At 39.2% G+C, this 25,499-nt stretch overlaps 2 protein-coding genes across 4 annotated transcripts; both read left to right on the top strand.

Annotated features, from left to right (window-relative positions):
• Nucleotides 1–290: 290 nt before the first annotated feature.
• GAR1 (GAR1 ribonucleoprotein) lies at nt 291–7,224 on the top strand. Of its 3 annotated transcripts, none has more exons than XM_032686528.1 (7): nt 291–414; nt 1,646–1,839; nt 1,920–2,074; nt 3,528–3,587; nt 4,016–4,151; nt 5,552–5,662; nt 6,011–7,224. In XM_032686528.1, the coding sequence occupies exons 2-7, from the start codon at nt 1,659–1,661 to the stop codon at nt 6,022–6,024; spliced, it is 657 nt and encodes a 218-aa protein (XP_032542419.1). In that variant the 5' UTR covers nt 291–414; nt 1,646–1,658; the 3' UTR covers nt 6,025–7,224. The 3 variants fall into 3 exon arrangements, with proteins under 3 accessions (XP_032542419.1, XP_032542421.1, XP_032542420.1); XM_032686530.1 differs by lacking the exon at nt 291–414 and adding an exon at nt 515–603; XM_032686529.1 differs by lacking the exon at nt 291–414 and adding an exon at nt 1,355–1,518.
• Nucleotides 7,225–8,161: 937 nt separating this feature from the next.
• On the top strand, nt 8,162–23,944 carry RRH (retinal pigment epithelium-derived rhodopsin homolog). The gene is made up of 7 exons (XM_032686531.1): nt 8,162–12,468; nt 17,287–17,477; nt 19,095–19,194; nt 19,894–20,047; nt 20,406–20,574; nt 22,622–22,800; nt 23,710–23,944. The coding sequence occupies exons 1-7, from the start codon at nt 12,363–12,365 to the stop codon at nt 23,813–23,815; spliced, it is 1,005 nt and encodes a 334-aa protein (XP_032542422.1). The 5' UTR covers nt 8,162–12,362; the 3' UTR covers nt 23,816–23,944.
• Nucleotides 23,945–25,499: the final 1,555 nt, after the last annotated feature.

The raw sequence follows: 25,499 nt of genomic DNA, 5'->3' as shown, positions 1-25,499 counted from the left end.
TCTCCTGATTGTAGGCATTATTTACTATATAATATTTATTATATATCGCGAAGGAGAAATGCTTTTATGTACAATGTACATATGGAGAAGCTGCAATCGGACATGTCTATCTCGTATTGGCCTCATAAGTCACCAGCGTGCCTGTAACAAACGTGGATAGAGCCTTCCTAAATCTTCGTTCGCGAAGCCTAGCCATGATGATGCATATGGAGAAGCCCTCCTATCCGTGTGATGCCCATTACACGCTCATCCGTGTCACAAGCTCCTTTGACACTGTTTGTGCTGAGAACTTTCCAAGTGTTTGGCAGATGCTTTTGCGACAGTGTCGGTCGACCGGTGCCGTTTCACTTACGGCAGCAGCCGCGTTTCCGGCAGCCTGGGCGGTTTCCTGGCGGGGACGGCGCACACGTGCAGGTACGACCCGGTCCGTCCGTCTGTCTGTCTGTCGTTCCTCAGGGAATGGCGCCAGGAGGGGCCCGCGCGGCCCCACGGGCTGCAGGCCCTGTGAGGCGCTGCGGGTGCTCGCCCGAGCCCGAGCGGCGGGGCCCGTGGGAACCTCTCGGAGTCTAAGGAGGCCGAGCGGAAGGGCCGGAGCGACCCCCGGTACCGCCACAGGCTGGGGGATGGACAGGGGGAGAGCAGACCTGCCGAGGACTTGGCGTGCCGGTGGATGAGAGGCTGGGCATGAGCCGGCAATATGCGCTCACAGCCCGGAAAGCCAAACACGTCCTGGGCTGCATCAAAAGCAGCGTGGGCAGCAGGGCAGGGGAGGGCATTCTGCCCCTCTGCTCCACTCTGCTGAGATGCCACCCGGAGCGCTGCATCCAGCTCTGGGGACCCCAGTACAGGAAAGATGTAGAGCTTTTGGAGCGGGTCCAGAGGAGGCTACCAAGATGTTCACGGGGCTGGAGCACCTCTCCTCTGCAGCCAGGCTGAGAGAGCTGGGGCTGTTCAGCCTGGAGGAGAGAAGCCTCCGGGGAGACCTTACAGTAGCCTCGCAGTGCCTGAAGGAGGCCACACCAGAGCTGGAGAGGGGCTTTTTACAAGGGCATGTAGGGGTAGGATAAGGAGAAATGGCCATAAACTGAAGGAAGGTAGGTTTAGATTGGATATTAGGAAGAAATTCTTTACTGTGAGGGTGGTGAGACACTGGAACACGTTGCCCAGAGGAGTTGTAGGTGCCTCATCTCCAGAAATGTTCAAGGCCAGGTTGAATGAGGCCCTGAGCAATGTGGTCTAGTGGAAGGTGGGGTTGGAACTGGATGATCTTGAAGGTCCCTCCCAACCCAAACCATTCTATGATTCTCTGATGTTCTCACTTTGTACCAGTCCTTTGTGGGGCTGGAGAGCTGCACAGTCTTCTCCTGGAGTTGGAAAGTGTCATGTTCAACCCTCATACAGACCAGTGAAGAACATGCTAATTACTGCTAGTCACTTTTTTGCAGATAGGTGTTACAGTAGATGACATCTTAGTTGTAAACTTGACTTTTCACAGGCTAAAACCATAGCACGTTTGTAGTGAGTATTGAAAAGGACTAACAACTAAGTTATCAAACAAGGCTGACAGGAGACTTGAGTTTGTACAACAAATCAAACGTGAGATATCTTTTGCATTTAAAACAACTGATTTTTGTCCACAATTTAGGAGGCAGTAGAGGATGTCTTTTCGTGGCAGAGGAGGTGGAGGAGGAAGAGGAGGTGGTGGCTTCAACCGTGGAGGAGGTGGCGGTGACAGAGGTGGCTTTAATCGCGGCGGACGAGGTGGCTTTGGACGGGGAGGTGGAAGAGGAGGCTTCAACAGAGGCGGATATGACCAGGGCCCTCCAGAAAGGGTAGTTTGTAAGTTACATGGAGGGATTATATTTGTTTAATTTAGAATGACTGGTCCAAATCTTTAGCTTGTTTGTCCTTTATTTCAGTGTTGGGAGAGTTCATGCATCCCTGTGAAGATGACATTGTTTGTAAATGCAAAACAGAAGAAAACAAGGTGCCTTATTTCAATGCACCAGTGTACTTGGATAATAAAGAACAGATTGGCAAAGTGGATGAAATCTTTGGACAGCTGAGAGATTTTGTATCCTTCAAAAAATGTGTGATATGCAGTATTTATTTTTTTAAAAGTGAATTGGATATTAAATGAGATTTCTCTAGGATTTTAAAATCGTTCAGGGCTTGGCTACCAGTTATACGTGGACAGACACAAGTCTGGTTACAACTGTTAGTGTCAATAGGTGCTCATTCACATTAAGTGCCTGTCTTAAAACCTTTTTGATATGACAGAGTACTTTCAGTCAGGCAGAGGTTTTCACTCTGTATCAGTACTGGGGCTGTGTTTTGGATCCATGGTGGTTTAAATTGTTACTTTTTCTAGCTAACTGACCAAATTTTCTGCTATAGGTTACTCACCCATAACAGAGTTGGATCAAGGGTGTGGGGTTCTTTTCCCTGTGCATTAGGGGACCTTGGTCATACTCCAGCTCATTATTTAATTATAAAGTGAGTTTATGCTAGGATGTCCTGTTGCTCATTGTCCAGTTTATTAGTAAAAGTGGGCTTGTGCTGGGATGTCCTCTGTCAAAGCAAGCTTGTTGACACAGGCACTGGGCCCATTCAGTTGTCACTGCCAGATTGACAGAATCCATGACAAAAGTGGGATGCCTGGGGGAGTAACCCTATAACATGGCAGTAAGACTTAGCCTGTGTTGGTTTGTTGAGCATCAGTCACCAGCTCTATGCATTTTCCTCTCCCACATGAAATGTGAAGTAAAACATGCAGGTCTTAAAACACTTTCATGCTCTGAATGAAACAGATCTGCTTTTTGTATGACAATTACCTGAATTGCAAAGGCTTGTTTTCTTCCTACAGTAACATATGAAGCAAATACATCGCTGGATTTTGCAGCTCCTTGCTTCCCCATTTAATCTTGACTTTTAATTAAGCAGACTTGGCCAGCAGCTCTTTTTGATCTTAGGAACTGCATCCCTAAGTCCTTGCATATTGGAGAGCCAAAGGATTTGTACAAGACTCCTTGTGGGATTACACAGTCTGCCAGTTCCCTGTAGGATGAGGCTGGGCATGGGATTGGTCCAGCAGTCCCTGCTGGCTCTTACCTTCCCACAGCCAGGTGTCCAGCAGCAGCAGCGCTAGCAGAGCCCCTGCAGCATGTGAATTATTCTAGATAAGCCTTGAGGTCACCCTGAGGCTAAGGGGTTCATCACTTGCTATGCTAATTTGTTTTTTAAAATTATGATTTTATGTACTCTTTGCACTGTTGTGTTCTTCCGTATGCCTTAATACACGGAAGGAAAAAATTATTTTACCACAGCATACCGAATTTGTAACTATTCAAAAATTTGTGAGAAATTGGTAACAGTTTCTACAGATCTTTAAGTTGCAATTGTGATGATTTTTAGCTTAATTTATAAAATACTAATTTAGAAAATGTCTGAATATGCCTTCTGCATAATAATCAAAATCAAAATTTCTAATGTTTTATTACTGCTATGCTCCTTAAAGAAACTAACAGTATTTTTCAGTGAAACTGTCTGAGAACATGAAAGCCTCTTCATTTAAAAAAATGCAAAAGGTGAGCCAATCTCAATAACAGCATTTTACTTTATGTCATCAGTTAGATAAATCTCGTCTATGTCAGCAAATAATAAAAGCTTTATTAAATTTTTAATAACTTTAAAAGCTGATTGGCCTTTGTAAACAGTCTTTTATTTCCTCTTTTCAATTTTGTATCTGTCTTGTATCTTTTTCCCTGCCCCCTTTTGTATCTTTTTCCCTGCCCCACAAGAAAAGATGTAACAAAAGAAAATCCCACGAATATCTATATTTTAGTAACTTTCTAACACTGTGATTTATTTCTTGTGTGCTTTCTGTATTTGGCTATTTGCAGAGGATAGTTTGACATAAAGGGATAAGAGAAATTGTGGCTATTTGTAAAGGGAGATATTAATGTGCTTTTTGGTCTTGGTATTTTGAAAGCCTAATGTAACTCTCTTCCTACAGTTTTACATTGATCCAGCAAAGCTACTACCTCTTCAGAGATTTTTGCCAAGGCCCCCTGGAGAAAAAGGTGCTCCCAGAGGAGGTGGTAGAGGAGGACGTGGTGGTGGACGTGGGGCAGGAAGAGGTGGTGGTAGAGGTAAGATCCCAAGAATGGAAGTTGCAGAATGTTGGAGTTATTTGGGGTGGCATAGCTTGTTTTGTTCATTTGTTTTGTGGGGTATTTGTGTTCTTTCGTTTTTTAAAGCTGCTGTTGAGTACCTGAATATCAACAGCTATATTGCAAAGAAAAATGTTACTCATGTTTCTGTTTGACTCAATAGAAAAGACAGTGATATCTTTCCAGTGGCAAGACCAATGGCTAAATAACAGCTCCAATGCATAGGGAGGAGAGAATGCTGATTTATATCAAAGACAGAAAGTGTGACTACTAAGCAAACTTGTGGTAAAAGGTTGTAGATAATACACACTCAAAACTGTCAGTGAAATCTATACTTTTAGTATATTTAGAGTCATAGAAGCATGGAATATTCTGCTTTGGAAGGCACGCACAAGGATCATCTAAGTCCAGCTCCTGGCCCTGCACAGGATAGCCCCAAGAATCACACAGTGTGCCTGAGAATGTTGTCCAGATGCTTCTTGAACTCTTTCAGGCTTGGTGCTGTGACCACTTCTCTGGGGAGCCTGTTCCAGTGCCCAGCCACCCTCTGGGTGAAGAACCTTTTTCTGATATCAAACCTAAACCTCCCCTGACACAACTTCAGACCATCCCCTTGGGTCCTGTCACTGGTCACCACAGAAGGTGCCTGCCTCTCCACTTCCCCTGAGGAAGTTGTAGACTGCAATGAGGTCTGCCCTCTGTCTCCTCTTCTCCAGGCTGAACAGACCAAGTGCCCTCAGCTGTTCCTCATACAGCTTCCCCTCAAGGCCCTTCACCATCTTTGTTGCCCTCCTTTGGACACTGTCTAACAGCTTTTTATCCTTATGTTCTAAAAATCTAGTCTGGATATCAAAATACTTGAAATGCAGTGTTTGAGAGAGGCGTGAATCACCTGGTGAATCTCATCCTCTGCTTTTTGAACATCATCTACCGTGTACTTACTCTGCAGTTGAAGCTGGAGTTTATTTTTTCTTACATCACAGTTTCTTGTTCTCCCTACCCTAGCCCTTTGCAGCAGGTCACAAGTGTTTTGGAGTGGTTTGGTTTGTTTGTTTAAACTAATAAATAATAAGTATTAATAATTGTAATCAATTACTGGTTAATATATGTAATTTAGTTTTGTGCTCTTGTGAAAGAAGTTAATTGTGGAGTTTTGTTAGTGTCTTCAGTATTTTGGACATGGTATATCAGATATCAAACAATACCTAAAATGCTGCAGATGGTCCCTAGAAGAGGCAATTGAACTGGTAACTGTCCAGCAACTGACAGTTTCTGGTTTTTGTTGTTGTTCATTCCCTTTGAGAAGCTGTCAGTGAAATAAATTGTTATGCGTAACAAAGAATATGCTTCTCAAAGGGTAATTTCTTTCTTATGTTTAGGAGGATTTGGAGGAGGAAGAGGTGGAGGAAGAGGAGGAGGAGGATTCAGAGGAGGCAGAGGTGGAGGAGGAGGATTCAGAGGAGGAAGAGGTGGTGGAGGAGGCTTTCGGGGTGAGTGTGTGGTTTTTACTGTTCAATAATAAGAATGGCTCCTGATTTCTAAAGCTTATAAATATTAAACAGAATGTTGTAATTTTTAATGTATTCTAGATGTTTATAGTTTTATGTAAAATGTTTCAGTGCATCCCAGTAGCTTAAACCAAAGCACAGTATTCTGCATTTGTTGATGTGTGTATAAGAATGTCAGATTTTTGCATTCAGAAAGGGCTGTGAGAACAGACAACAATGATAAATTACTTTATTCTATCAACTCATTCAGTGTTACATATATAACTAATTTGCTTTAAATGCAACTAAGATGTGAACTGTTTGGTGTATTTTTCTTTCCTCTTAAAATAGGAAGAGGACATTAAAAATGGAGCCATGAATATCTCCCCGCTGTCTTACCATGTCATCTACAGAAGGGAAGAACCAGCAAAAATTTTTGTAAAGGACCCTGAAAAAGTGGTTTTTATAAAGAACTTGAGGCTGTAAGATGATGATTATTTTTAAAGCTAGTGACTGTTGATCAACACATGAGGAGTGTAGCCCCAGGCAAGGAGCTGAAGACCACTCAGAATATATGGACACTTTTCTAACTAAGCCAGGATTCAATGTTATTTTTAAACTGTTTGTTTCTGACAAGCAGCAGTCAACGCTTGACTTCGTGATGGATTTTGGAATAAACAGTCAATTGAAATAGGTTCTCGGAAGACCCTCCAGGTTCACTACCTGCACATTCATCAGTGTGAACCTGTTACCTGTGCGTGACTGATCCCTGGTTCTCATCCTCCTTTTATATAGAATCTTCTGGGTTGCTTTGAAATGGACATGCTGTTTAAACAGCCTTTGTGAACCTTTTTTTATAAACTAAACTTAAATATTTGATGTTGATAGATTTTTTTTTTAAATACATAACAACGTATAAAAGAAAAGGAAGATAGCAAAGTATATTTTGTGATTTTTTTCTGTATAAATCTCAATGAAAGCCTAAAGCATTAAGATATGTGCTTCTTAGCAGCTGCTGTCTAATGAATAAGACAAGCTAGTACTATACTTGAGTCACCTAATTGTATATTAAAAAGCTAAGGGTTTTTAACTGTCGCTGCATACTCCCTTAGCTTTTTTTTTTTGAGGTTTTGATATCCTGGCATTGAGGTTTTGATATCCTCTGTGGTGCTCTGAGCTTGTGTAGGGCTAAGATTAAATAACCCATCATTGGGCTCCTCTGCACACAGTGCTTTTGGTTATGTATTGCTTAAAAAAGGCATGGAAAAATCAGCATGAGTCTTTGGACTCTTTAAATGGATGCATTCGGATTTTTGGAAAGCTAGTGACTGTCTCTCCTTATGGACAGAGGAGACCAGGGTACCTCTCTACTCTTGAACTTTGGAAATAAAGTAAGGGGTAAAAAGTAGAATCTCTCTGGACTTCATCTGAAGCCAGGAGTATCTTCATAGACTCTCCTACCCAGCACTTCTGAAAAGGGATCTATAGAATAATGTATGTGCAAGTATTTTGAACATCTTGTTCCATATGAAAAGAAATGCATTTCAGAATTGATTGTACTGTTACACTTTTTAATTGATGAATGCAGTACCAGGCAGATGAATTATATTGGCCTTCTGCTTAACAAAAAGAAACAGGTAGTTTTTCAGCACTAGAATTGGACAGTTACTGGTCATTTTAACAAATGCAACTGTTAGTTTTAATAGTCTCTGGAACGAAACTTGAAACAAGGTGGAAAAAAAATATTAAAGAATTCACTTAAATGTGAACAGATGCAGCATAGGATAATAGATAATAATATTCTTCAGCTTAGAAAACCCCACAAACATTGAATTTCTGCTATATCTGGTTTTGTGAGAAGAAACTGAGTCTACTGTTTAGCCACAGAACTATCTGGAACTGAAGGATTCCCATTATTTTTGTGGTATTACTACAGTCTTAGCTTTAACCAGGTCAGTTAAATCCAGAACTCTCAGAATGTTCAGGCTTTTGTTGCTGTGCATTGCTAGGCCTAAGTGACCTAGGGCATTGACTGCCCTTCAACTAGACAGACTCCTATGTGAGGAGTTACCAGTTGCATTTCAGGCACACCACATTGCAGTTGAACAATAGAGACCAAGTGCAGCCGCAATTGTCAGTACTTCTGTCGTTTGTAGCTGCATCTGCTGTGCTGTGTTCACTGATGATTCAGTGGTAGTTGTGGGTAGCTGACTCGGATTGTCTTTCCTTGTTCATCTGACTTTGGAAGACTAACATAACACAGTCCTTACTCTTACTCCCAAATTCATGCTCTGCTTTGCTATTGGCACTGCATGCTTTAGAGACATGCTTTTTCCTGGTGTATCAAAACACTCCTGCCATCCCTTTTGAATTGCATGTTGTGACAGCTTATCGTTTCGTTGCAGTCAGTGCCACTTTCCTTGCAGCTCAGGACAAGATGTGTATGCTTTGAATCTCTCAGCAGGTGGAGCAGTGAGTCAGCTTGCAGTGAGTCAGCAGCAGTCCCAACTGAGAAGTGCATGAGGATCATTATGGTATAGCCTATGCATACAAACAATGTTGGATGGATTTTATACAAATATACAGAGAAAATTTATAATCTTAGATCTTTTTGGAGGTTGTAGGATGTTAGGATATAAGAATGTCCTCAGTGATTGGGTGTGAATATGAGGAAACTAACTATTGTGTTTGTCATATTATGCCTTTTTTTTTTTTCTTCTTCATTGTGGGAAAGGATGGTGTTTGCCAGGCACATCCAGTCCCTCTTCTGCCTTGTCTTCTCTGTGCCATGACATGACCCTGCCCTCCTAATGTAAGGTGCTAACTGTAATGGATGAAAATTCAGTCTCTTAATAGACAGGTCTTGTCTGCAGTGTAATGCTGTAATGAACTAAAATACAGATTCTCTAATTTTATATGACACCTTGTCTCTGTCTTGAATTTTTATTCAAATCCTATCCAATGATTTGGTCATTGTGCTCCTAATCCTAGTAAGTGGAATGTTCCAGTTTTATATAAGTGCTTACAATTATCCTAGGCTGTGTCCTGCAGAGAACAGGAAGGGGGGGTTCTCACCAGTACCCTGACAGAAGTGTGTTGCAGAAGAGGGAAGTTTCAAGTAGCTGTGGTGTCTGGGGAAGAAAAGTCACAGTGCAGTCTGAAGTGAGCAGAGTGGGGTAAGGTGTTAGTGGTAGTGCAGGCTCTTCATGACTGTTTGATGTTCCCTGGGTTTTCCCTCACTGGCAGCATTTGGGACAAATGCCTGGGTCATCTAAAGAGCTCACCTGCCACCTGCTCCAGCAGTGCAAAGAGGGTTGCTGTCCTGCAGTGTTCCTCTGAAACTCAGGTAGGCTTCAGTGCACTTCAGTGCTTGGCTGCCCACCCAGGACACAGCAGTAGTGGTGTCACCTGCCTGTCTCCTCCTCCACTTGTCAGTGTCTGCACGTGCTCGCTGTTGGCAGGGGCAGAGCATTCAGTGACCAAGTCCTGTTTGTGGTCGCAAATGAATGTGTTGGCCACCTAGGCATAGGGTCTGGCTTTCAGCTGATTTTGAAAATAACAGCTGGTAAATCACTAGGATCTGATTGTTTAAAGGTATTCAGAAGACCTGGAGCCTCTTGTCCTTGCCACACCAAAATTCTGGATTTATATTTTTCTCTGTCTTGGAGGGATGTTTATTCACCTTGTGTTTTCTGCAGTTGCTGGGATAGGATGGTTCAATATCATTCATAAGATCTGCTGTGTTACTTTGTCGGAGAAATTTGATGAAGTGCAGAAAATGATTGGGATATTTTGATGTAAGTCTGCGGCACTGGCCATTGTAGAACAGAAGGGATTCTCTCTGGCACTGACTCACAGCTATGGACATTTGCCTGAAGCAATGCTGGACTGTCACATACATACTGGTGCAAAGTTATTTGCAGTTGTGCAAAGCATCATCTTGGCAAAAACCAGTAGTGTCTTTAAGAAAAAAAGACACAACTAGTGTGTGAAGTAGGGCAAGTAAAAAGCTTTGTGGAGTCACATATTTTTGAGGGTGTTTTCTTCTGTCAGCTTAAAATCTCTTTTGAGTCAAGCTTTTCTGAACAAAAGTTCAAATCTAGTAAAAATCAGTGAGTGAGGGGAAAAAGTAAGTTATTAATTTGTTTTCCATGGGATTTGAACTATTTGCATCCATGAGAAAAGGGACGTTCTGCCTTAGAGAGCCCTCTAACCGTGGTTGCGTAATAAACGTGGGAGGGGTTGGGTTTGGGGTGGGTTTGTAGCCTGGGTACCTCCGAAAATAAGAAAGGTTTGGGGTTGGTTCAGGTTTCTAACTTTTTTTTTTTTTTAATGCAGAAGTTACGTTTCTCCACTCTTATCAGTCATGGATTGAAATACATTTTACACAAAGCTGAAAGCAGCTTGCTAAAGCCTCGATGAGTTTTGCATTGTCAAACATATATAGAGAGAGACACCTACAAATTGAAGAATGGACTTAAATAGAAGTTGTGTTTTTCTATTGATCTGAGACAAGTGGGAAGGAAAAGCATCACTTGAGTTTATAAAGTGCCCCTCTGACACCAGTAATACTATCTGTTATTGGAGGATAAAAACAACCTGAGGTTTTGGATTTTATTTTCTTATACCAGTATAAATAAGTAATGTGGTAAGACATATTTTAACTGGCTTAGGAACTGGTTCCAGCTTTCTGGATTATTTGTATACTTCAGTATTTAATTCCTTTTTTTATCTTTTTGTCTTTGTTTCATGAACTACGCTTTTGTAGAAAAAAAATTCTTTTAGATTAATGATGTCTGCCTATAATTTTGACTTTTCTCTCAATTCCAGTTGCTGTAAAGTTAGTCAAATTTAAGAAGAGATGGAGACAATGTGATGGTACATAGAATGGACTGCACATATCAGAAAGTTGTGTTTTAATCAAAAAGTATAAAATTTCTATGGTCTCATTAGGTGCTACTCTATGTCTAGAATCCTGTCTGAATAAAAATAGCGATGCTATACTTTTCTGAGACATTCAGCATTGCAAGCTGACTTCTGTGGAAGCTGCAAGATCTGAGGTGCTTTTGAAAATCTTGCCAAAGTGTCAGAGGAGGAAAGCAATCAGATTATCACTATGCTTTTATCTTTTGAGGCAGGACTGTAGTGCACTAGGGAAGTGGCTTCGTTGCCAAATGGATCATCATTCCTTTTAGATCTCTCCCACCTTGTTCCTGCCTAATCCTCTTCTGACAAAAAAAATACTGTAATAATACAAGTACCCTGAGAGCTGTAAGAGTGAGTGTAGATCTGGGGTATTAAAGAAAATGTTTGCTGGTAGAACTATGACGTGATCGTGTGTAGTAATGATGACTACATGTTGTGACTGCACAAGTTTTATATAAAAATGTTCTTTTATATTCAAATGGCTGAAAGATGCAGAATGTCTGTTTTGGAGAGCTGAGGAGTGGGAGGGAATGCTCTATGAGTGTTTGACAGGTTAGGGAAGGGAGAGTTCTTCAGTTATACTTCCTTTCTATAGGATGACTGTATTCCTCAATGCTGCCTCTGTCACTGCGTCCTTACTGCTGCTCAGAAGATACAGCTCTAACCTGGGACCTGCTTGAACTGCCTGTGAACCACATACAACTGAAGAACTACTGGTTACTCATCTTTGTCACTTTTATACCCAGTATGAATACTAACCTGAGGCAAAAACTGTGTGAAGTGGGACTGATGGGAAACAGCTGGTTTCTGATACTGCATATGAACTCTTTGGGCAGGGATTTATTGCAGCTAATATTTATGCAGGATTTTTTAAAAGGTCTTTAGTTTGGTGTGGTGGTACCTCATCATTGAAGAGAAAACACTGTTAGCTTCTGCTGCTTAGGTGTTTGAAAAATGCCCAGTAATTTTCTGCCCAGTAACATGCCTTGGAAAATTTGACCAAAGTAAGCTTACAGGCATTGTGATTAGGAGAGGGAGGGTGTAATGGCTTGTAAGGCATATTCAACAATCATTTGCTACCTACCAGGCTATTTCAGAAGTGTAGCGATTGAATTTTCTGAAAGTTATGCTTCACTTTAGAAAATACTGGAAAGTGTTTTTCTTGTGTCTGTGTCAGTTTGAGAGCTTAACTCAAACAAAGAATTTTTAAGAAGTAGGTCTTTAAAGATTTGAAGGGATGGGCTTTAGAGTAAACACATCCTGCTTTTCAAAGAAACTGACATTTGTGTCTTTGTGTCATACTGCAGTTTTTTGTGCTTTCTGTGATGATGGGAATTAGTTCCAAACCAGGCTGATGATCAACTGAACTGAGTCAACTTTTGTTGAGATTTCCAAAGATTTTGTTGAGATTTCCAAAGATTTTGTTGAGATTGCACAAGAGGTTTGAGGGAAAAAGTTTGGGAGCATGTGACAGTTAATCTCTTTAGCAGTAAGAATGAAGTTTAAGCACACTGTTAGAAATTTACTCAGTTCTGTGCTGCTCTTTGTTTTAAATAACAATCTCCTGCTTAGATTGGGAGCGTAAACTTCTTTCCACTTTAGTCCAATTAAATCGTGCTTGGAAGCTGTCAGTGGTGGGGAGAACTCCGCCCTACCCCCCTTCTTTTAATTGTTCAATGAGTCTGTTGAATAATGAAAGAATTTGCCTGACAGGGTTGTAGTGTTTCCTCGTCTTGATGAATTATTGCAGAGGATAAACGACACACTTTTATTGAAAATGCATTGGAATGACTCATCCAATTCCTCAGAAAGTGACAATGAAGCTCATTCAGCCTTTACACAGACTGAGCACAACATAGTTGCAGCTTACTTAATAACAGCAGGTATGAGCATTGGCAAATTGTTGTGTAACTTTTTAAAATAGAACTTGTAGATCTGAATGCTCATTTTGTATAGTAACAGTGATGGTATTTCATTTTGTATTAGACAACTGTCTGATGGCTTTTCTCCATATTTACTGACAAGTTAGCAATCAGCTGCCTGACTGAAATATGCAGAAACATCTGAAGTGTGCAGAAACATCTAAGTTTTCTGCTCTATATTTGAAGGCAGCATTGTGTCTCAAAAAGTATATTTTGTTGATATGTAATTATAGAAGAGAGTGAGAATTAATTTCTGCCATCTTGCAATAGAGATAAAAATAGGGCATAGCTGTCACATCTTGCATTTTTCTGCGATGTGCTCGGAGCTATCTTGAGATTTCTCCTGGGCCACATGTTCGTAGTAATATATGTGTAGTCTGAGCATGTGAACGGGTGTCTGTTAGGGGGATGTAAGGGGAAGGGTTGGAATGTGACTTAGAGGGAGGGAGCTGGTCATTAATCAGGGAAGAGCAGACTCCAGTTGCAGCTGTATTTTTCACCAATGACACATGTTAGAAAAACACACTGTGACTTCAGTGGTCTTTGGCTAAATGATTGTAGAATTATTTTTTTTTTCCACCTTGAAAACTTTCTCATTGTGTAACCACAACTGCTTCAATAGTGCTTTTCTGAAGCCTTGAGTGCTATAGCAATGAAATATCCACCTAACCAAAACCTGAAACCTACTGTGTTTAAAAATAGCCTTCTGTACCTTTGTTACAGCAAATCAAGGCAGTTTATCAATATTTTATTAATAGACTGTACCATAAATTTTCTATGTTATAGTTAGATTTTAAAATACTTAAAAATATTAATTTAAATTTATATGAAATAATATTGCTGATGGTCACATTTTATTTAGCATATCTGTCTGAAGTCGTGAGTATAAAATTGCTGTTCTGGTAAGGAGGATATTTTTGGATGCAAAGACAATAATTTATTTCAGGTCTTTAGAGAAATTTGTAGAACAGCTACACAGATCAGTAGACTTTTTTAAAGAAGCTGTAGAGATGGATAATGGTCAAGTATTGGAAGGCTAAATATGCTCTGCAACACTGTCACACTATTTGCAGATATTGGAACTATTTGGATCCATTAGGTGCTGCAAATAAGTATGATACCTGTTATATTTTGATTAAATTTATTGTATGTAACAAGATGATATTTTCAGATAGTTTTGACCACTTGGTGTTAGGGATCAAATCTACCATAGATGATCATAGAGTGTCAATGGAATTGGCCAGAATCAACCCAGCTCTGCTTCTTAATCTTTCGTGGTAATTAAATGTCTTAAAAAAAAAAAAGTTGGATTACTTTGTGGGTTTGGGTTGTTTTAATTTTTTTTTCTTATTATAATTGGGGGAATCTAGTAAATCTTTACTTTCTTAATGAGAAATGTTTTTGACAGTAAGGTCTATTACATATTTGCTTACCCCAGCAAATCTCACATCTGGAAAATTTAAGCTGTGCTAATAAGCAGATGGCTAAAAATAAGAATGAAGTCCAGGTCCAGTTTTCATCATTATGCTACTTTTTAAAAGGTTTGAATGCCTCTCTTTTGTGTTCTAAGAAGGAAGTAATTGTTAAGTGTTGCATTCTACAGTGGTCAGTATGTAATTTTTGTGATGACAACAGGGATACCAGAAGCAATACTTCCTCATGGATATCTTTCTGCATATGGTGCTGAAGTGCTCCAGTATAATTTAAAAATGCTAACTGGTAAATTCCATGTTAAAAGTGGACCTAACCTTCATTGTTTTGATGCTACTATGTAGTATTGCCAAGTCCAATGCTAAACCATGTCCCTAAGCACCACATCTACACATCTTTTAAATATCTCCAAGGGATGGTGACTCAACCACTTCCCTGGGCAGCCACTTCCAGTGCTTGATAACCCTTTTAGTGGAGACATTTTTCCTAATATCCAAAATAACTCTTCCCTGATGCAACTTGAGGCCATTTCCTCTCACCCTATCATTTGTTATTTGGGAGAAGAGATCAACCCCCACCTTGCTACACCCTCCCTTCGGATAGTTGTAGAGAGCAATAAGGTCCCCCCTGAGCCTCCTCTTCTCGAGGCTAAACACCCCCAGCTCCCTCAGCCACTCCTCATAAGACTTCTGCTCTGGTCCTTTCACCAGCTTCATTGCCCTTCTAATGGGCACTGCTCAACTGTTGTGCAGAGAAACTTTGTTCAGTTACTTGACCTGATTCTCAGAAACACAGAAGAGAGCATTTCTTATATCTACATGTTTTTTCTCACTTTATTCAAGATGGAATCCATCCTAAGTCTTGAATTTTACTCCCCAAAAGCATTTTTTCCCCTATTATTAATTTGTTTAAGTGATGCTAACATTTTAAGTGAATATAGGCTTAGCAATTTCCACTTTTTCTTCCCTATTTTGGCTTGGTTTGATTCCCTCCCCCTGCTTAAAATTAAGACTGGACTCTGAATCACTAAATTTAAGTGTGTCTAGCAGAATCTTTCCTTCATCCTGAGGCTATGAGTTTACAGTCCTGTTGTATGTCTGATTTCATTCTTGATAGCTGTCATATCTGTTAAAGCATGCCTCATAAGAAGCCTATACTATTTTATAAACTTGTAATTCCCTTTTGCTACCTCTCTCCCAAGAGATGACATACTATCTGTCAACAGAAGAGCTGACAGAACTGGCACTGTGAGTGTTTTTTCCTATGATGTTCATTTCAGATCAGATCCTCAGCTCCTTGTTTTTGTTAATTTTAGGAGCACATAGCATCACAGTGTCATTCCCGAAATATGTGGATATATGAATATGATAGCTGATGGCATCTGTGTGGCCAAAAGATGTTGGACCTTCAGCAGGAGGCCTGCACCTGAGAACAGACATGCTTGGTAGTTTTAAAAGAGATAGCCAAGAGTTAATTTTAATTTTGCCTCATTTGATTTTAAAATTACTGAATCTGATGAGAGAATTTATTTAATGTAGGAGATTGGTACTGATTAATAAAATGTTGCAGTGAAAATCCTTATATGAGTTTTAGGTATAATAAAAAAGGTACCAACGTGACTGTGAAAGAAGATGGATCTGCTCGTGGAAGTCCACATTCAGTATGACAGCCACTCATTCGAGCTCCTTACAGAATTATGCCTCAGATCGGTGATGATGAAAACTATAGTGTTTCACTACATAGGTGAAACTTCCAAGATAAAACCAAACCAAAACAAACAAGAAACTAAACCAAAACAAAAATTCCGAGAGGCGTTGCCATGGATAATGTGTTATTAGACTTCTAGCAGTATAACATTCCACTATTCACTTGGCAATTTAAGGTGCCCAGGCTATACAAATGTTTGCAAGTTTAGGATTTCCTTCAGTGATACTGTAGCAGTTGTGCCAGTCTAAGGAATCTATGAACAACTTACAAATTCCTCTTACTATTTGCAAGTTATTTTTTTAATGTCTGTCTTTGCTTGAACATGTTTGAATTCTCATTGTGTTGATAAGGGCTGTGAGTCTGTCTCTGCTGAGGTGCAAGGTGGAGTATTTAACCTTACTGTTTATTAAAGCTTGTATTAATATTGGGTTAGTAAAAATTTAGAGGATGAGAATTTGCTCTGGATACCTCTAAAACAGGCTGGAGTCTGAAGATAATAAAACCACAACCATAAAGAAAAATGTTTTGTGGGAATGCCATGGAAACTACTCCAAGAGTCATGCAGTAGGATTTGGCTAGGAAAGGGGAATGACAGGAGAAAAGGAGGTTGTGGATGCTTTAATATAGGATCACCAGGATCAGAAAAAGCTTCCTGGTGCATGGAGTCCCGAAGAATGCCCTGAGCACCTTGAAGAGCATTACGTACAAAGCAAATTTCAGAGGGATGGAATGTGAAGGGAGGAGAATGTACATTTTAGCTTTAGTACTGTTTTAGTACTTTGTTACAACTCTTTGGCTCCTGGACATTTTTTGTGTTGCCTAAGAACAGATTTCAGACACAGTTTGAGTCAAGCCAGACCAAAAAGGTTTAAAAATACAGAGGTTAGTGAAGCAGAAGCAAGTTCAGTCCAGAGCTGGACTTTTCCCAGGGCTATGACACAGCCCTAGAGCTTGTCAGGTAGAGGAAACAACTCTGGTGCAGGCCCAGCCATACCACTGTGACAGACCGTGCAGATCACCTGGACTGCTTGACAAAGCTTAGAAAATAAAATTTGCAGCAACCTGAGCCAACTCTGAGGCTAGCAAAGCTTTGGGACCTCATGAGCAGAGAGAGGAGTTAGTCTGGCTAGAATAGTGATACCGAAGTCAAACCTTCTACATCCCTTTTGCCCAGAATTATTGTCTGAATGCTGGTGAAAAATAACTGCTGAGAATGGAAGACCTCAGATGTTGGCAGGAGCCTTTTACTAGATTAGGTGTATAATTTTTTTCCCCAGTTTTTTTTTTGCCAATCACCAACTGTATTCTTTTTTATCATGGAAGTCAGCAATATGCTTGGTGGCCAGTGTTTGAAGCAGAATCCTAGATGCATTTGAACTTCTGCTGTGGTTTTTGTCATTGTATCAAAAGTCCCAAATTTGGCAAATGCTCCACTGTTGGCACTTAATGAATCCAAGTGAAAGTTGCCTAATTGGAAAAGCTTTTCTCTCCTTTTCAGGTGTTTATCCTCCTTGCAAAATTGCACTTGACTGACTTGCTTGTTTGGGACTTATATATTACAATAGGCTGCATTTTCTTCTGCATGTGTATTACTGGCTAGTGTGTATCTTTTGTAAACTTTCCCTTTTTCTGTTTTTACAGGAGTGATAAGCATTTTCAGTAACATTGTTGTGTTAGGCATCTTTGTTAAGTACAAAGAGCTTCGGACAGCAACCAATGCAATTATTATCAACTTGGCTTTTACTGACATTGGTGTTAGTAGCATTGGTTACCCCATGTCTGCTGCCTCAGACCTGCATGGAAGTTGGAAATTTGGATATACTGGATGCCAGGTATTGCAATTCAGTGAGAGAAAAAATCTGAGCACTTAAAAGCGAACTGACAAATAAGTAGTAGCTCTACTTGATGTTAGCTCATTTAAGAGGTAAAATGGAGATGCAGAATTTGAGTGTAGACCTGAAGTCGATGTTCTGTAATGTCAACAGTTTCTGGAGACAGTGTTTCATATGAATTTCACTTTAAATTTATGATCTGTAAACATTAAAGTAGGGACCTTGCGGTCCCTACTTTAATCTCAACTAGAGATTTTAAATTAGCTTTAAGAAGGCTTACAAACTCAGTCCCAAAATGAAGATGGTTATAGAAGCACATGCACATTTGATGACTTACTTGACAGTTAAAAGACTTTGAATGTAGCTAATGTTTCAATGATGATCTTAACAGATCTAATGAGTTCTCCTTGGAAATACATGTTCTTTTGGACAGGACTATTAGGATATCCAAAATGAAGGCCTGCAAGGCTATTAGTCTCCATTAAAGACTTATCCTAGTTTTAATAGCCATCTGCTTTTAAGAATAGACTAACTGGAAAAATTATACTTTCATAGCAGAGAGATGATGCCCTTTGCTCACTGTGTACTGGGATTTAAATTTACATTATTGATAGGCTGTTTGGCTTAAGTGTCCAGGAAGATGAGTAGTAATGTGAAGGCATATGCTGAAAATATGTCTCAAGGCAAACATTAGCAAGACTGTACATTTTGGATGCTTATAACAATCTGACATCACTTGCCTCAGGAGACAGTTGCTTCAAGCTCAAAATTCAGTCACTGTTTGACAGGAAACTTCACTTTCAACATATTTGGATCTGGACTGACTTGTAGTGTGTTCATGTTGATGTGAATTCTCACTGCCAGTGCTTTGAGAGCTAAGATCACTTGAAGCACAACTCATGTCAACCTAAACCAAATGAATCCTGTGATCTGAGCTGGCTGAATGTCATGTGATCCTATTATAACTGCTGGTTGCATGTGGTCTGGCTCAGGGCTCTGTATTTCTGGGGTACCAGTGGTAACATAGCCCTCCCTGTCATCCTTCCTGGTCAGGCTTCCCGTGGGATGATGGGGCAGATGCATATGGAGCATGCTGGGATTGAAGCATGTGTCACTCTACAATAGATCTGACACAAGTAAAAATGGGGGTAAAGGGGTAAATCAGTGTGCCATATCTGTGAAATAAGTGTAGTTATGCAACAGATGAAAGAGTAATAATTCAGAACCTCACATTTGCTAGAGCTGTAACTCTTTTTGGTGAACCAAAAGCTTTTTGGGTTTCCTTAACATATATTGAAAACACAAAGTGAACACTTCCAAACTCTGAATCTCAAAATTTACTTATTGAAGTATGGTGTTTCTTTGATTTCGAGACTTCTGCCTTTAGGATTTCTGATGTGCACACAAGTAGGTTGCTTTTGAATGCAGGTTTATTTTTTAATGGGTCAGCTTTGAATTACCTGCATAGAATTAATTCCTTCAAGACGCTGCTTACGGAAGAGAGCTCTGGCTGAATGTGATGTGATGTAGTGCCTTTGATTCAGTACACAAATTTGTGCTTTTACCTTTGAAAGATTTCTCAGGAAGAATTTTCTTGTTTGTTTGTTTTAATTCCAGATCTATGCTGCCTTAAATATCTTTTTTGGGATGGCGAGTATTGGTTTGCTCACTGTTGTTGCAGTTGACCGTTATCTGACAATCTGCAGGCCTGATATAGGTACTGTACTTATAGTCAAAAATCATTTGCTGTTGAGCTTCTAAGAAATAAAAGTCTGATTTTATTTTATTATTTTCTCAGTGCTGGGCATAATTTGAACCTACAGCACTTAGTTAAGTAAGTTATCTAGTTGGCGTGGATGGTACTGCTTGTGAAAACAAAAAATTCACAATTAGGCTGTTATTCTGTTTAGAAGTTGTATTTTCACGGCTGTTTGCAGTCTTTAGAGGACCATATCCTCATACAGAAGCAAAAGAAAAGCCTCTAGCTTTGGGAGGTTTTGATCTCCGTCAAGCTGGTGTGTGCCTTTACTGTTGTGTTAACACCACAGGGGGTGTTTTTCTCTCCTCTGCCACAGCTGTATTGTAACAGTTAATTCCTGCCTCTCCAATCTTCTAAGGATGTACTTGAATACACTGTTGCATAATAAGCTTTTTGGCATGGGGTCAGGATCAGGTATTGCCTGTATGCTGAGAGTTGGAATGGGTAATGGTATTTAAGTGGCTTTAAAGGCTGGAAAAATTGAGATGTCAGTCAGCAGTGTGAAATAGGTATGCTACAGTGTTTGGGAGTGTAAACCTTTGAAAGGGTCATTATTAACCCATTATGTGCTTACTGGAAGCCACTTATCAGTCTAGTTTGACACTGGAAAGAAGCAATAGATGACAACTGTTTGTGACTGTATGTGCTTGACCACAGGAAGAAGAATGACTACCCGTAGCTATACAGCTCTAATCCTTGCTGCTTGGATAAATGCAGTCTTTTGGGCTTCCATGCCTATTCTAGGCTGGGCTAGCTACGCTCCCGATCCAACTGGAGCAACGTGCACAGTAAATTGGAGGAAAAATGATGTGTAAGATTCCCCCTCACTCTTTCTTTTAACTTTGCTGTCTTACTGAAGTCTAAGATTATTTAATTCACCACTATATGAGCATAACTTCTTTCTAAAGTATGAAGCCTAATTTTTAAAAATAATTTAAAACAACGAAATAACATAGAGCAAGTCTAGAAAAAAAAAGAAACCATAACAATTGAGTCGTGCTTCATAACTGCAAGACTTGTAGTTGATAATAAAAACTAAAGACAAATTTCCTTATTATTTAAAAACTTGTTATAAAATTTCATAATCAAAGCAAAATAGCAAATTCTTTAGCAACTTTTCCTGGATGGCTATTTGTAAGTTACTCTGTTTTGTTTTTCTGTCTTATCAGGTCCTTTGTTTCCTACACAATGAGTGTAATTGCTGTTAATTTTGTTGTGCCCTTAACAGTCATGTTTTACTGTTATTACAATGTTTCCCGGACAATGAAACAATATGCCAGCAGTAACTGCCTGGAGAGCATTAACATAGATTGGTCTGATCAAGTAGATGTGACAAAGGTAAATGAGTGTGGGGGTTTCTTTAAACGTGTTCTTTTGTGTTAAAGTCTTAGGGGCAAAGGAACAGTGCAGCCTTTTAAGCATTTCTGTTTCCTACGTTCTCCTTTTTCTTTCATACTAAATAATAACTGAAATTGAGCCTTGGTGTAAACTCTTGGCTTGACTTTTAACATTAGATTCTTTACTTTTGGTCTAATACTCTTTCCAGATGAATAGCTACTTTAAAGGCTGGGAACATCATGAATTTTTCTTGCCTGTGCCTTCTGCCATTCCTCAGAAATATACCTCAGAGGTGCCCTAGAAGAATTTTTACTCTCTGTACCTGCAGAGTCCTTAAGCTTTCTGCTAGGTTCCCGTGTGTATTTGATCTGAAAAGGATTGGTCAACTCTGGTTTGAACTCGTGACCTAGGAATGAAAGTGCATTTCTAGCATTCAAGCTGTGTGATTCCAATCCCTTGTTCTTTTCAGTCTAGTGAGCTTATCTCTTTCTTATGTAAACAGTAGCAAATGTGAGTTATGACATGAAATGAGGTATCCTGCCTGGAAGGTGGACATTCTTTTAATGTACAAGAGTCCTTGAGAAATCTTGAAGTTCACTAGCTCCTTTGATTTTGTGTAAAGATGTGATTGATGGTTGGGCATGATGAAAAAGTGAGAGAGAATTGGACAGAAGAGTATGTACCTATGTTTTTGAGTTCTTTATCAATGCAAACTTAACATTCTTTAGAAAACTTTATCATTGCTAAATTCTGAAAATAGTATTTTTACCTAAAAAGAATAAATTGAGCATTTTGCTTTTATGAAGAATTTTCAGAAAGCTTGAAACTGAGGATTAAGTTAAAAATTTAGACTCATGTTTGTGAAGAAAATACATTTTTCTGGGTTTGCATTTGAAGACACAAAGTTATGTTTAAAAAGAAAAAAAGATTGAAGCTATGGAGCTAAGCAGTATCCTCCTGTAGATTTGGACTGCTTGCTTTTCACAAATTAGCATCTTCTAAGCTTTCTATGCACCAAACTTCTAAATAAAAGTGTTATTTATAACATTATTATCAATGGGTATTGCATTTGTATTTAAATAGGAATTTTCTGTGAGAGAGTCACTGCTTATTTGTTGGTTATTCTCTAGAACAGCTCATACAAACTAGCTGTTTACTTCTTGTTTCTCATTTTGTTCATCACCAAAAGACTGAATAAGGGTAGAAATAAACAGCACTAGGGAATCCTGTACATAAAGAGAGCCCTGCAGTTTTGTTTGGTTTTCTACTGGTTTGTTTTGTCCTCTTGATTTGAGCTTTCTATTCCAGTTTCCATTATTGATTCATGTCCATAACAAAAGCCAGAGAAGTCTGTCTCAGTTGATACTATGGTAGTCTCCTCCCCTACCGCAGTTTGTTGCTGTTCAGGTTTAGCTGTGGCATGTTGTGTTCTGGTGTGTGAGCCCCACCATGCCCAGATTGTTCTCTCTGACAGACAGATAGAATATCAGATATCTCCTCAGTATGATACTTGAACATGGCTATAATTCTTCATTAAACCAAGCAGACATTTCTGGGTTCCTTCAGTATAAGTCCTAGAACATTTACTTTCTTTTATTTCACTGTACCATAGTTAAGCCATATGAAATGTTTTTATTAACAACCTAATAAAACACTTGGCTTAGATTTTTCTCTCTGTTCATATTTATTGTTTGTAATAGCATCCCTGAGTGTCCTGTTATGGGGGTCATAATTCATGTGTGAAGTTGTCTCTGGTCATCTAAACTCCTGATGGAGAGATTTAACATAATCAGTAGCGCTGACTTTGAAGGAAGATTGTATGTAATGAAATGACAGTATGCCAGGTACATGGCAGTGAAGTGTGCTATTAAATCCCCTACTATTAAAGTGAGATTTCATTGTAACCTGTCAAAATGTGTCAGGTGTGCTTATTCATATATTATTTCATTCAGGATAGATCTGTTTTCACACAGGTGCATGTGCTTTTGTTATGAGGTCTTCATCTTGAGGTAATACTGGTTATATGTCTGTTCCTCTTGTTTTACAGATGTCTGTTGTGATGATTGTAATGTTCTTGATGGCATGGTCTCCATATTCTATTGTGTGTTTGTGGTCTTCCTTTGGAGACCCAAAGAAAATTTCTCCTGCAATGGCCATAATAGCTCCTCTTTTTGCAAAATCTTCCACATTCTATAATCCCTGTATTTACGTCATTGCAAATAAAAAGTAAGTGTTCCTAATTTAGTACCAGTCTATTTCATGATTTTAGCATATCATCTGACTATAGAAGGATCACCTGTAAAATATGACAAACTGATTAGTGAAGAGCGAAGGGTAAGCCACTGTTAATTTACCAAAGATGGCCTTTTAGACAGGAAAGTCTAAAATAAATTGTTTTGATCATCCTCAGAACATACTGAATTAATAAAATATTTTTGAGAAAACATTAACATAGCTTTTATAAGAGTTTTGAAAGTCCCTTTGTCTTTTCTCAAGAGGATTTGTTATGGCATTTGGGTTGCATCAGTAGTAGACTGGTTTTAATGACTATGGCCAAAATGTGTGTGGCTTAGTGACACGTTACTTGTGTAGATTTTCTTGTTTGATTTGGAATATATCATATTCTGAGTTATTAGGATGGATTGACCCTTTTCATTAAATTAAATAGGTTAAGCCTATTCCAATTTGAGCAAGCATAACACATGCTCTAATCAAGCCAGTGCCTCTGACTGAGGAGTGGGTTTTGCAAAGAGGCATCCTTCCTTCCTCTGCTACCAACCTTCAAGCAGAGCCTGTGATCTCTGTCTGGGTGAACTTACCTGATCCTGCAGAATCAATGAAAAAACATCTGGGTTTCTTCCCTTTCTATAAGTTCATCTTTGTCGTGGATGTACCCTCTCCTGGGATAAGCAAAAGCTGCTGTGATCCCTGTTGTAGAAGAAACACTGAAATTAATTGTACATTCCTGTACATGGAAGTGAAAAAGACCCAGATCCTTTTGAATTCCAAATACACATCTTTTATTAAGTGAGTTTGAAAACTATTGTAATAATTAAGGCTATCTTACGCAGCTTTTCTTTGCATTTTGTTCTCCAGCTAATGATATTTCTGTTTTTCCTTTCTTGTCCTTTGCAGGTTTCGGAGGGCGATCCTGGCAATGGTGCGATGTCAGACAAGACAAGAGATAACTATAAACAATGCTTTGCCCATGAGTGTATCTCAAAGTGCATTGACATCATAGAACTCCTGTCATTTGCCTGCATAAATTACATGGAAAGGAGTGAAATCTGGGTTAAAGCTAATTAATCTTTTGGAATAATAATCTGTCCCAGCCAGCTGTTTTTTGTTAGTCCCAGTAATCCTTTTAGATAAGTTAAGAAGACAGAAAGACAAAACCTGCTAAGACTTTAGTTTTTGAGAGTGAGGTTTATTTGCCCAGTATATGTGTCCCAAACAAAAAAGGCCTCTGTGACTCTTACAGTGTTGGGCAAGGCGACAAAGGAGCAGGGAGAGACTGAAGCAGGAGGTGCTTAGGTTCAGTAGCCCTAGATTTTACATTTGTAATTCCTTTCATGAATTACTTTCCACCAACTTCCCTTGAAAGTTTTCCAGACTTGAAATATTCTGGATTCTCCCTATGGCTGTATAGTTCCATACCAAGTGTCCATGTTGATATGCTTTGCAAAGGTCTGTGAATATGTTAGGGTGTCAAAATATCTAGCCAAATGCTATAGAATCTTTTAACAGCTTTTAAGATTTTGAAGGAGTTTCAGGATATTTAAAGTCTTTTTAAAATTTTGACTCATAGAACCAAATTAATTTGTAGGAAAGACAGCTTTTTTTTTTTTTTTGTTAGTAGCATATTTCTAGTGCTTGTGACTGTACAGCAAATCCTGAAAATGAGACAAAATGTACCCTAAAGCTCCACACTTGGGAGGCACATAAAACTGAGTAAATGTTTATGGTATTTTCTCATCAGTTTTAAGTCAATCTTTTGGTTATATAGGTCTGATGTGTAATTTTCAAGAAATACCTTTGGCAATATGAGCAATGGATTTATTCAGGATGAAGAAGATGACTGTATAAATCTAGCTTCTGTGTGTGCATCTGAAGTTTGGCTTTGCAGTGTGTAACTTATTTAAATATATGTGTATTTTTACCAAAACCCTGTTTTTATGGGATTTTTTAAAAGCTGTGGAATCCAGGCTTCCTATTAATTTGTAATTTTTAGTATTAAAGAAAATGCCTCACAATATCCTCATGGTGTACTAGACTTCCTTCAGGAACCTTGGAACACTTTATAGACAGTAACTAATGCACCTCCTCGTAGAAGAAGAAAAGAGATATTTTATTACACACAATCTTTACAAGCTACATATTAAAATAGCCTTAAAACACACTGGATGTGATTTGAAGCAGCGTGTGTTCTGACAGAGTAAAGAAAGAGCTGGTTTAACTGATCCCATTCAGGATACATTTGAAGGTTAAGCAACTACAGATCTCGGCTAATCTGTTGTAATCTGCTGTTACTAAATGGATGTCTACATGCACGTTCGTAGCACACTGCACATGAGTGCCTAGGAATAAAGTTTTCAAATTTTTTCATGTCAGTTCTGCTGGGAGGAAGCCATGTATCTGTTTATTTACTTCTACTTCCTAATGAGCTTTTTTGAAGAAGTTCTTGGTTTTTGTCCTTCACAATGCACTTGCGTTTACCATGGCAGAAGTGATGGCACTGGAACAAGGTATATATTTTATTATTTGTTATATAGGGCAATTTATAAGAAAAAGGGTTAAAGAAATTGGAGATAACATTCTCATACATTGCCAAGTAATTCTAGAATAGTTGAAATAAACACGTATTTTACACTGATGTTCTATGGCTAGCAGCAGTCCTGAATAGGAGCAGATGGTGATTATGGCTT

This window comes from Chiroxiphia lanceolata, chromosome 4 (genome assembly GCF_009829145.1).
Source record: "Chiroxiphia lanceolata isolate bChiLan1 chromosome 4, bChiLan1.pri, whole genome shotgun sequence".
NCBI lineage: Eukaryota > Metazoa > Chordata > Aves > Passeriformes > Pipridae > Chiroxiphia > Chiroxiphia lanceolata.
The sequence above is the reverse complement of the archived record's forward strand: the minus strand, read 5'-3'. Positions and strand labels throughout refer to the sequence as shown.